Source organism: Pelodiscus sinensis, chromosome 19 (genome assembly GCF_052426305.1).
Source record: "Pelodiscus sinensis isolate ZL-2025 chromosome 19, ASM5242630v1, whole genome shotgun sequence".
Lineage (NCBI taxonomy): Eukaryota > Metazoa > Chordata > Testudines > Trionychidae > Pelodiscus > Pelodiscus sinensis.
In genome coordinates this window covers 33,047,188-33,059,770 of record NC_143070.1, presented here as the reverse complement: position 1 = coordinate 33,059,770, position 12,583 = coordinate 33,047,188, and the positions used below count along the sequence as shown (strand labels likewise).

Below are 12,583 nucleotides of genomic sequence, written 5' to 3'. Positions count from 1 at the left end.
GACTGGGTGGACCTCAGGGTGCTTGCCCAGGACATAACGCTGCCGACACAACATGTCCCCCAGTAGATAAAGGCTGTCCTGTTGCCTGCCTCTGGGCCTGTATCACCTGGCTTACTGGAGCTTGATGTCAGACCCGTCACCTCATCTCCCACCCATCACTCTCAGCCTCCCATTTCAGCTGCCTCATACTGAGGGGCAGCGTTTTGGTTGCTAACTGAGCTGGTACCCTTGTCGGGGTGGGTCACGTCTCACTGTAACTGCGCCCGGGGAGCTGGGACACTAGCACCCTGCTCCTCCGAAAATAAACCTGTCCTAGAGCCTTAGCCCCTGAACGGAACCTGTGCCTTTCTACAGTAACGTCTTAGCCGTGGGGTATGGACAAGCCCCATGCTCTGCCAGTGCAGCACAGGGGGACCCCACAGGCACCAACAGCAGCCAGACTCAGACCCACCTGCCGTTCCTGCCTGGCCCCTTCCACTGACACCTCTGGCCAAGGCACAACATGGGCAAAGCAGTGGGGAAGTACATGGAGACCTGGGGTGAGGGAAGTGCAGCACCATTGTTATGTCCCTCAACCTGCTTCCCCTGGGAGGGGACATGCAGGCGAGTCTCTCACAGCAGCCAAGATTACTGGGGCTGATACCCCTGACACTGGGGGGCAAAGGACATTGAGGGGCCTCAACCAAACCGAACCCAGCAGCTCCAGAGCCCACCCAGCTTCTGATACCCGAGGGGACAGGAATCCTTACCCAGAAAGCTCACAGCCTCATAATTCTCTTGCATCACATCCCTGTGGAGGGCTCTCTGGCCCGGGTCCAGCAGAGTCCATTCCTCCTCAGAGAAGTACACAGCTACCTCCTCGAAGGTCACCAGATCTGCCACAGCCATTTCCTGTCCCTGGCTCTGCAGGCCAGGGACTGAGCTGGAGACAGACATGGGTGTTCTGAAGCCTGGCAGGGGGAGAAGGGCAATTGCAGACATTTCAGAAGGGGCTTTAATCCTTTCCACACCCCCGTTCTTCCCAGACACTGTCCCTGGTGATCCCCGTTCTTCCCAGACACCGTCCCTGGTGATCCCCGTTCTTCCCAGACACCGTCCCTGGTGATCCCCGTTCTAGACTCTGCCACTATGAGCAAAAGTTTGAGTCTTGATATTCCATAAACAGCACCTTCAAGTTAGATCCCAAATCTATATTCATTTCTTTCCGTACCTGGCTTGAATTTCAACAAAACTGTGCCGGTAACAATGAGATTCAGTTCTCAGCACCCAGTGTTTCCGATAAACCATATATTCACCCACCTGAACATGGACCTAGATTAAATTTAGGCTGCTGTATTTAAAACCCGTAGTCTTTATTCATTGATTTGCAGCACAAATTATGGTTGTCTCATCTGACCCAGAACAGAGATGAAATGAAGTTAACATGACCATTCAGACCATATTATTAAACACGTGTGCTGAGTGTTTGCAGGATGAGATTTTTAAATTTGTGGATTCATGCAGTCTGACCTCCTCTGTGGCACAAGCCACTGCACTTAGTCCACTTACCCAGGCACAAAGCTGTTTCCCCCCAGTGTATTTTCTAGAAAGTCCCCCAGTGATTTGAAGACATCAAGAGATGGGAGAATCCACAAGCTCTTCGTTCATTTGTTTCAGCAGCTAATCCGCTTCCCTATCAAACATTTGTGCCTCTTTTCTAGTCTGAAATACTCAAAGCTGAAGCCAGACTTATTGGCTCTCACTGAGCCATAGCCACTAGACTAGGGGTGGGCAACTCATTTTGATTGGGGGGGGCACTCCAAGATTTTGGAAAGTGGTTGAGTTGCACTCTTCCATGACACTAATAGAGGAAGTGCATTAATTCTGGGATGGGCATTGGGAGCAGAAGGAAGCTTGGGGTAAGGGTTGGGATGCAGGAGGGAGAGAGGGGTCTGGGAGGGAGTTTGGGGAAGAGAAGCAGGTGTGACCTGGGGCACTGGATTAGCCAACTACTCATTAAATATTTCAAGGAACTTTACAGAAGTAGCTGAGTGGACAAATAAGGGGCTGTGGGTTTCTCACCACAGAGCTCTTGCATACATAGCTGCAAGAGGAGGACACAGTTTGGGTATGTGGAGTGGGGGGCAGAGATTAGGAGGGGAAGGGAGAAGTTGCGGTGCCAAAGGCAAGTTCTAGCTAGGAGACTTACCCGAGTGACTCCTGGCCAGCAGCCAAGCATCTCTCTCAGGCAGCACCCTTGCATAGGCTGCAGGGCCATGCATGAGTATGAACAACAACGAGCTGGAGGGGCGGGGGTGTGATGTTTCATTTCTGGCCAGAATCCGGCCAATGAGATTGTCCTGCAGGTGGACGCAGTGCCTGAATCCTTTCCCCCTCCTCTCGGCTTTATGAGTAGCTAGCAGATGGGGCGTGGCAAGCACAGAACCAGCCCATGACTCCCCCCCCCCAGCATCTATGGGCTGGATTCGATGGCTTGGTGGTATTGATCCGGCCCGTGGGCTGTATTTTGCCCAGGCCTGCACTACAGTGAACAGCCCTTGGGGATCCAGCAGTGTCTAGCCACGAACAGACTGATACCGTGGAAGCCAGTCAGCTCTCTTAGCCTTTCAGCCTACTTATGGTTTGAAACCAACCCCATATTGAAACTGAGCAGTGAAATCTGAGCCTGCAGGTGACGTCTGTTGCGTGCTTTAATTTCACCCCTTTAGCATCACACCCCGGAGACCAGTGTTTCTCCAAGTGTCCGCAGGTCCCCAATCCAGTGCCCCGGGTGTCCTCACTGATCAGTGGGTGAGATTTAGGGCTGTGTGCCGTGGTCGCTGGGTGTGGTTGGTAATTTTAATGACAATCCCATGATGATGTTTTCACAGGAATTTTTAAAGACTCTCCACCTGCAAACAACTCACCTTGTCTAAAAGCTCCCAGGGATTTTCCTCTTGCGCTCTCCAGTGCCGAGGGCAGTGTGTCTGGAGGGGGAAGAGATAAGGGAGGTGAGATTACAGCTCTCCTATTTATAACCATGTCCCCTCTCTGAACTCTGCATTTCAATTGTATCAGAGACCAGACAGACACACTCAGGTGTTTAGCATGAAAGAGTCTGAAACTCATTTCCTCTCTCACTTGGGCACCTCCCAGCTATGAATCCAACATCCCTGCAGCCTCACACCCGTCCCAGGAGGGACAAGCTGTAAGTGAGATTTACTTTTCCCTCCTCACCCCCTCCCACTTGGTTTCTCATTCACTTACTGCCTCTTATCATAACCTGGAGCTGTGGTGGTGGGACACGTGGCCATCACAGTAACTTTAGCCATTTTGATATCTGAATGGGAGGTTCAGAGTTTGCAAACCCCTGGCTCTCTCTACAAGCAGTTGGGTCTGTTCGCTCAGTGTCTCTAAGGAGAGCAGTGTGATGGGGCTGTCATTCTCCACGTGGGAATTGAGGCAGGGGAAGTTTGGCTTCGGAGGCCAGATTCAATAGTCTCAGATACATGAACCACTTTCTCCATCCCCTCTAGGTACCTTTGAACTCCCTCAGAGTCTCTGACAGAGCAATCGTTTTCTGGGAGAAACCTCTGACTTGTTCTTCCAGTTCAGGGGAAATCTCCTCTGGCAGCTGGAACTGCCCCATCTCATACCTGGACAGAAACAATTCCATGTGACTGTATTTCATTTACTGATGAGAAGTTCTGGCAAGTATGTCTCAGCTCTAACAGGTCTGGAGTTAGAATTCCTCCAATTTTCCCAGCCTGAGAGCTGGGGCAACACAGTCCAAGGGCGTGCAACCTTCCCCTGAAAGATCGCATTACTGTTCTTCACCTCTGGCCTGGGGAGACTGGCTGGGGGACTAAAGGGGAATTGAGTCTTCATGGCCAACTCACTCCTTGGCCTCCAGGTGCTGAAGGACAGGAGGTTCCCACGGGAAAGGCTGAAGGAATCTGCCCACTAGGGACTAGACTGAGACTCTAGCTCCCCCCCTCCCCAGCTCCTTCCACACAGGTCTCCAAACAGCTCTTGGGTGGGACAGACTATTGGTCCCCTGCTTCCCTGGGCTGAATGTGCCTAGTGCCCAGCAGTGACAGGCCCATGTTCCAGTCCCACAGTCCTGAGGCAGACAGTCCCCAGTGAGGTGACAGCTCCAGGAAATAGTTAACGTCAGACAGCACCCTGAATGGAGAATTCCAGAGTCTATTGTGCAAGGGTGAGACCTTCAGAATTAAATGAGTCGGAGATATTTGTATCCAACATCAGGCTGTACAGCCCTGGGGAGATGTGGTGCTAACATCAGCTCCAAGCCCTTTCCCTGCGCTGTGCACTGAGAGATGAACGAGAGCCACCTACCTGGTCAAGGTGTTTCTGACGTCCTAGAGAAAAGAGACAGAAAAGAATCTCAGCCCCATTGGACACACACAGGGGCCTCAGAGAAGGGATTTTGTAAACATGGAAAGAGGGACTCTGACCTGGCCCCAGGTCCATGGACCCCCTGAACGAATGGGGCGTTGCCATCTCTAATAGCTCTGCGCCTGTAACTCTGCAAAGCACAACTCACACGTCAGCACTGCACATGGAGTTACACCTCAGTCTCACCTGCAGGAATTCACTTGCTGGCTTCCGACACGTCCCCTCCAGCTCACTGATCCGCTCGCTGAGATGGGAAATCTGTGCAGAGAGTTTCCTGACAGTGTCAGTCTGGAGCCTCCCAACCTCCTCATCCAGCGTCTGCAGCTGGGCCAGCAGGAGTCGCTCGTGTTCCTCCAGGAACTGCCGCAGCTGCTGAAACTCGGCCACAATCATCTGCCTCTCTGCGTGGGTCCATTTCTGTATGAAAACAGGGAAAGGGCTGGTCAGGGACATGGATGGAGCCCCGGGGCCCTTTCAAGGGGAGCTGAGTGCACAGTAGGGAGAACTTCTTGGAAAACCCTAATATTTGTGATATTTGAGTTTACTCTTTGGGTACTAGACAGTGGTATCTCTCCCAGGATCTTCTCTGGCCCTGTATCCCTTTGAAAGGGATGTCCCCATGGCTGTCATAGGCAGCAGGTTGTGTTATTCATGGGTGCTGGGAATTTCAGACCCAAAGCAGATACCCAGGAAGGAAAAAGAAGTAAACGTAATAATGCACTAAGTGAGCAGACAGCCCTTCACGGGGACATTCTGTGCCCTTGGCGAAGATTTCTGGGAAAGCCACTGTGACGGCGCGTTGGGGGTCCCCCACCTCCTGCACCCCCGAAATGGCACAAACAGACTCGACCAGCCAGTAGAATAGAGGTGGTTTATTGCTTCTCCAAGATACAGCACAGCACAGATGTCATCAGGTTACAGGGCAGGTTTAGGATGCCTCAGCCCCCCTTGATATGGGGGAGGGGGTCTCGGCTTCTAAACCCCCCAGCCTGTTGCTGAGGCTGCTTCCTCCATGCTCCCAGACAGCAATTAACTAACTCTCCTCCAGCCCTGCCCCCCAGCCAGGGCAGCATTCCACCTTCCTTTGTCCCTCGCCATGGGGGGGTGGCTGGTCAGACAAGTTGAGACCCTCTTTACATAATGACTCATGGCCTGTCCTCCTGGGCCGCGGTATCCACGGCAGCCAGTGAGGGTTACCCCAGAGCCAGCAGCATAGAAACCAGCCAGGTACCCCCACTACGTCACAGCCACGACAGCTGGATATTAACTCATCCACTGACATGGAAGCTCAGGGCTTGTCTACACAAGGATCTAACCCAGCAATCCATGATGCAAGAGAGACACAGACAAGCCCAACCTCACCAGGCCACACAGGAGTCTGCCTCCGAACACAGCCCGCCCACTGCCAGTCCTTCATGGTTCATTACCACAGACACCTACCAGATACTCCTGGCTTTTCCCATCTGCTGTCATTTTCCTTCCCAGCAGCTTTTCTCTCTCTTCCCTCAGAGTCTTCAAATGGGCCTCCAATTTTTCCTGAAGAAACAGAAATAAGCACCAGGGTAAATCCATGAAATTTTGGGAGCCTATATATTTGTCTCTAAGATAGTCCCAGTTTCGTGGAGCTCTGTCCCTGTCTGGCAGGGACTCAGCCGTGGACATGGCTTTGTCCATTGAAAAACGGACAGGAGGAGACTGCGGATGCAGCACGACACCTGTGAGGGTGGGGGACGGATTGGTGGTGGCACCTTCATAAAGAATGATGCAGGTGGGGATTAGGGAGGTAAAAAGGGTTAAAAATACTAAGGTACTGATTACAATTTAATCCATTACAGTTTTTTTTAAATCCGCTGACAGACAGGATCAGTAGTAGACATGGTCTCTCTTGGGGACAGAGCTCTCTTGTGGAGTCTGCCAGGGGTGGGCATCAAGTCTGCCGGCAGGTGGGAACTCCTAGCAGCTCCAGACAGACATTCCTTGCTGGGGTAAGCAGGCACTGCCAGGGACAGCAGGGAGTTTAACCAGTAACTGGCACCAATAAGCATTAGCTCCTCAGTTAACCAGTTTGAACTCTGGCTACAACCCAGTCAAACTTTAACCCCTCATACAGCAGCCCAGGAGTTCAGCATCTCAGTGGGAAATTTGCTCTCCCTGCTGGGCCTGAGGCCTGTAGCAAGGCGTCTTTCCCTCCTAAGGGCTACACTTCATCATTGTTCAGTGATGCAGAGAGGCAGGGGGGGAGTGCAGCTTAGTGTTTAGTGTAGTCTCGGACTGAGCCTAGAGAGAGCAGGGTTCTGGGCAAAACTCACTGACGTGCTTGGTGACCATAAGGAAATTGCTGCCCCATTTTCCCTTCCCAACATTTGTGTAACTAGATTGTGACCTGCTCAGGCCAGAGACTGTCCCTTACTAGGCATTGTGCAGAGCCCTGATTCCATTGTGGGTCTATAAGACAAATGATAGATTACTACTGCTTTTCAGCCAATCAGTAACAGCTTGTAACCTCCTTTTCTCCAGTCCTTAGGCAGCTCACTCCCAAAGACTGGCCTTCAAACACTGGTTTACATCACAGGAGCTCTCAACTTGTTTTTTTTTTTTTTAATGAAGTACCCCTTTAAAAAAAAAAGTACCCCCAGTACCTGCAGTTTTCAGACACAATTTTTTTTCTACCATTGCAACATATTTTTGTTTAAATAACTTAATTGTAGCAGGGCAGGCAATGAAATTTTGGGGTGTAAGAATTACAAAAATAATAAAGCATTGTAAAACTTAAAACAAAAATTCAATTCTCTCCAAATTTCAGTTGTGTTGAGGTACCCCCCCCCAGATTTCGGTCAAGTACTCCTAAGGGTACTCAGAGCACTGGTTGAGAAACACTTCTCTAAACCTCTCTGATTGTTAGTGATAGAAATGTAGCCGTGTTACTCTGGTGTAGCTGAAGCAAAATACAGGACTATGTAGCACTTTAAAGACTAACAAGATGGTTTGTTAGGTGATGAGCTTTCGTGGGCCAGACCCACTTCCTCAGATCAAATGACTAATAAACCACCTTGTTAGGTTTTAAATTGCTACATAGTCCTGTATTTTGCTTCTCTGATTGTTAACACTTTCCCTTATGTTAAAACCCCTCCTGTCATCCGTGAGGGCTGGGTTTCAGGATTCGCAGCCTCAGAGACACATTTCCCACAACAGACATCTGTAAAAAACTTGACGCAAGTTGCCACAAAGCCAAAATATTTACTTTTTACAGCATCTCTTCTACCATAAAGGCTTTAAAGAGCCGTGGCAGGTAACAATCAGTGAAATTAGCCTTCAGTTAAATCCCAATGTTATTTCCCATTATACTGGACAAAGTAACTCGGTACCTTGTACTCCTGGGCAGCTTCCTGTAAGGACACCATCATGTGAGCCTGGGATCTGTCACACACCACACAGATGGGAGTTTGAGCCTCTTCACAGAACAGCTTCAGAGCCTCCTGGTGCTCCCCGCACACCCCGTCCCATCTTGCTCTCTGTGCTGCCTGGAAACTCAGCGGCTTGGCTAGTTCCACCACGTTTACCAGCCGTCGGTTGGGCCGGAGGGGTCCCTGCTGCTCAGTGTCTCTGCCCTGAGGGCTGGGGGGGGCCTGGCAGGAATTGTGCCCACACTCCAGAGCGACAGGGGCTGTGAAATCCTCCAGGCAGACGGGACGCGGCGCTTCCTCCCGGACACTTTCCACGGGGCTCTCTGCAGCCATGGCTGCCTCTGGGCTGGGGGACCGGGGCCGGGTCACTTCCAATGGGGGGGCAGGTCCGGGGGGGGGGCCTGAGGCACCAGCACTGAGGATACAAAAAAGTCAGAATTAAAACCCCCAAATCCCCCAAAGCTTCGCTCCCCCGCCAGGGTCTCCCCAGGGCCCTGAGCCACCTGCCCCCCATCTCTGCACCCCTCACGCTCATGCCCCTCCCCCGCACACTCTGCAGCCCCCTCACAGCCCCTCTGCGCGCCCTCCAGCCTGGCGGGAGCATCGGGGAGCGACCGACCATTGTCCCCGCGCGCCGCCCGACCGTTACCCCCGCGTGGCAGTTGGAGCCGTTGCCCCCAACCGCCAACGCGCGCCGCCAAGAGCGCCCCTCCCCCCCCGCAGCGATTTACCCGCCCGGCGCCGCCTCGCCGCGTTCTGCTCCTCCGCTCCCCCTCCCCTTCCCCTTCCCGGAAAGGGAAGTAGCGGCGCGGTGAGTAACGGCTCTGAGAAGGCAGCCGGGGCCGTTGTCCCCAAAGCGCCGAGAGGCAGGTGTCAGGACCCCCCCCGCCCCAACACCGGAGCTGCCCGGAAGCGGAAGTAGCGGCGCGGTGAGTCTCGGACCCCTCAGAATTCGCCACTTGAGGAGGCAGCCGGGGCTCCCCCTTGGGAACGCATGCGCAGTAGCCGCGACTGCCCGCACTCTCCGGATCACGGGCCCGCGCGCGGTTCCAAAAGGGGCGGGAGGGGGAGCGAACCCTGAGAGCCGCTGCTGGGGCAGATGGGGGGGGGGGGTTCAAACCGCGCGTGCGCAGCGGTTGGGTGTCTCCGGTCCCGCGCCAGCCCTGAAGCAGTTCCCCGCCCCTTTCTGCGCCTGCGCGAAGAGTGAGGGCAGCGGCCTCAGCCGCGGCTATTGCGCATGCTCCAAGCAGGGTCGAACTTTGAGACCAGCTGCTGGGGCCCGGTGCGTGCGGGGCGGGGGCTGCTCGGGGCCGCACTGACCGCGCGTGGGGGAGGGGGGCTTGCAAACCGGCCCGTGGGGCAGTTTGGGCCAGGGCGGGGCGCGGGGAAACCCAGCCTGGCTCTAGGGCCGGAGAATCCCTGCTCGGCGCATGCGCCCAGCGGCCTGGCTCGCGCTGGCAGGCAGGGGCCGGACACCCACGGCCCGCGGGCCGGACATGGCCCTTGGCCTGCCTGGAACTCAGCTCAGGGAACTCTCCAGTCTTGGGGAGCCTGCCCTGGCTTTCTAGACCCCGCCCCCCCCCCTCCACTCTTTGCACCACAAAATCTACTAGGTTGGGCCGCCCTGGGGTGTGGTGAACGGGAGGCGTCCGGGCCAACGTGGGAGGTTTTTGGGAGTTTGTTTCGTTTTGCCTCTCGCTTCAATGCCCCTGCCCGCAAAAGGTTCCCCCCACCCTGCCCCGCTCATGTTTGTTTGTTTTTTTAAAGGGGAGGCAAAGTCTGCTGGGGCCAAACTGAGTGTGTGGGTGCATGACCAAGAGAGGCGCCAAAGGGTAAAATTGGGACAGGCGTGTGCAGCACATTTCACTAGGGTGTGCACCCAAAGAATTTTTTAAAAAATGTACTTTGACCCCCAACTCCCGTTAGGCATGCCTCTGGAGGTAATACTTTCAGGGCAATATGGACATGAGACTGGAAATAAAAGGTGTCATGTGACCACCCCCCCCCAAGGACTTTTCCCACCATCCTCTTACCAATAGGGATTGATTTGGCCCTCACCAAACCCCCCTCATGCAACTATCCTGCGATTGCATTAACCCAAGGTGTGTGATATTACCTCGGGGGCGGAGAGGCTGGGGGAAGTGTTCCCTTTAAGACTCTCTTCCCATGAGCACAATACATTTTGGCTATGTCTACACTCACGGTTTCTTGCTCAAGTATGGCCGTTCTTGCGCAAGAATCTGCAGAGCGTCCACACTGCCCGCCTGCTCTTGTGCAAGGAAATTTACAGTACCGTGTGGTAAGAGAGGGCTTCTTGCACAAGAGCTACACTCTTTTTTAACAGGTGTAAGCCCTCTTGCGCAAGAGGGCAGTGTGGACGCTCAGCAGGGATTTCTTGCGCAAGAAAGCCCTATGGCTAAAATGGCTGTCGGAGCTTTCTTGTGCAAGAGAGCGTCCGCACTGCCATGGGAGCTCTTGCACAAAAGCACAGCGTGCACATGGCAGTGTGGATGTTTTCTTGTGCAAGATTTCTTGCACGAGAACCCTTGCGCAAGAAGCTGCGAGTGTAGACATAGCCTTTGTGTTGTGCACCAGTACTGAGTTTGTGGCTTATTTGAATGTGTCACTGTGGCACCCAAGTTATGAATACCTATCTTATAAACCTCTACCTTTCCCCTCTGCTGCCATGTCTCCACCCCTTGCTCCATCAGCTCCCCTGGTGCCTGCTGCCTCTTCCCGCCCCCAACCCCTCATCCATCTCTGCTGTCCTGACTCCTGCCCTTCTCACTGCCCTCAGCCTTCCTGAGACCTGCCCCCCTCCACCAGCCCTTCTCTCTGCCTCTACACACCTGCCCTGCCTCTCTCCTCTGGTGCTGGTCCCTCCCCTGCACGCATCTGCCCTTCTGCTTCACCCCCAGAATCCGTTGGCACCTGCACCTTTCCTTAGCCCTGCACCCTCCTGGTGCCTCTCCCTTCCCTCACTGCCCCTGTCGCTCTCTTTTCTCCTCATGCCCACCCCCTCACCACCCTCTGCCACCGTTCCCCTCATGCCCCTGTCCCTCACACATGCCTTGCTCCATCCCTGCCTTCCTCATGCCCACCCCGTTTTTCAAGCTTTCATAGAATCATAGGACTGGAAGGGACCTCGAGAGGTCATCGAGTCCAGCCCCCCGCCCTCAGGGCAAGACCAAGCTCTGTCTAGACCATCCCTGACAGATGTCTATCTAACCTGTTCTTAAATATCTCCAGAGAGGGAGATTCCACCACCTCCCTTGGCAATTTATTCCAATATTTGACCACCCTGACAGTTAGGAATTTTTTCCTAATGTCCAATCTAAACCTCCCCTGCTGCACTTTAAGCCCATTACTCCTTGTCCTGTCCTCAGAAACCAAGAGGAACAAATTTTCTCCTTCCTCCTTGTGACACCCTTTTAGATATTTGAAAACCGCTATCATGTCCCCCCTTAATCTTCTTTTTTCCAAACTAAACAAGCCCAGTTCATGAAGCCTGGCTTCATAGGTCATGTTCTCTAAACCTTTAATCATTCTTGTCGCTCTTCTCTGTACTCTTTCCAATTTCTCCACATCTTTCTTGAAATGTGGCACCCAGAACTGGACACAGTACTCCAGCTGAGGCCTAACTAGTGCAGAGTAGAGCGGCAGAATGACTTCACGAGTTTTGCTTACAACACAGCTGTTGATACAACCTAGAATCATATTTGCTTTTTTTGCAACAGCATCACACTGTTGACTCCTATTCAACTTGTGGTCCACTATGACCCCTAGATCCCTTTCCGCCATGCTCCTTCCTAGACAGTCGCTTCCCATCTTGTATGTATGGAACTGATTGTTCCTTCCTAAGTGGAGCACTTTGCATTTCTCTTTATTAAACCTCATCCTGTTTACCTCTGACCATTTCTCTAACTTGCTAAGGTCATTTTGAATTATGTCCCTATCCTCCAAAGAAGTTGCAACCCCACCCAGTTTGGTATCATCTGCAAACTTAATAAGCGTACTCTCTATCCCAATATCTACATCATTGATGAAGATATTGAACAGTACGGGTCCCAAAACAGACCCTTGAGGAACTCCACTTGTTATCCCTTTCCAGCAGGATTTAGAACCGTTAACAACAACTCTCTGACTACGGTTATCCAGCCAATTATGCACCCACCTTATCGTGGCCCTATCTAAGTTATATTTGCCTAGTTTATCAATAATAATATCATGCGAGACCGTATCAAATGCCTTACTAAAGTCTAGGTATATGACATCCACCGCTTCTCCCTTATCCACAAGGCTCGTTATCTTATCAAAGAAAGCTATCAGATTAGTTTGGCATGACTTGTTCTTCACAAACCCATGCTGGCTATTCCCTATCACTTTATTACCTTCCAAGTGTTTGCATATGATTTCCTTAATTACCTGCTCCATTATCTTCCCTGGGACAGATGTTAAACTGACCGGTCTGTAGTTTCCTGGGTTGTTCTTATTCCCCTTTTTATAGATGGGCACAATATTTGCCCTTTTCCAGTCTTCTGGAATCTCCCCTGTCTGCCATGATTTTTCAAAGATCATAGCTAAAGGCTCAGATAGCTCCTCTATCAGCTCCTTGAGTATCCTGGGATGCATTTCATCAGGACCTGGTGACTTGCTGACATCTAACTTTCCTAAGTGATTTTTAACTTGTTCTTTGTGTATCCTATCTTCTAAACTTACCCTCTCCCTGCTTGTATTCACTATGTTAGGCACACCTCCAGACTTCTCGGTGAAGACCGAAA

At 52.4% G+C, this 12,583-nt stretch overlaps 1 protein-coding gene across 11 annotated transcripts in view; it reads right to left on the bottom strand.

Annotated features, from left to right (window-relative positions):
• Positions 1-12,583, bottom strand: part of LOC149523089 (uncharacterized) — a 48,517-nt gene that overhangs the window by 8,852 nt on the left and 27,082 nt on the right. For 8 of the 11 annotated variants that reach the window (XM_089771219.1, XM_089771221.1, XM_089771222.1 and 5 more), the window contains 7 exons: positions 7,764-8,217; positions 5,839-5,934; positions 4,585-4,815; positions 4,339-4,361; positions 3,520-3,635; positions 2,907-2,966; positions 750-950 (listed from right to left, as the gene is read on the bottom strand). In XM_089771219.1, coding sequence (XP_089627345.1) covers positions 750-950; positions 2,907-2,966; positions 3,520-3,635; positions 4,339-4,361; positions 4,585-4,815; positions 5,839-5,934; positions 7,764-8,135 — 1,099 coding nt within the window. In that variant the 5' untranslated portion in view covers positions 8,136-8,217. Of the gene's footprint in view, positions 1-749; positions 951-2,906; positions 2,967-3,519; positions 3,636-4,338; positions 4,362-4,584; positions 4,816-5,838; positions 5,935-7,763; positions 8,218-8,451; positions 8,661-12,583 lie in introns of those variants that run through there. The other 3 variants (XM_089771218.1, XM_089771226.1, XM_089771220.1) reach the window with 3 other exon arrangements.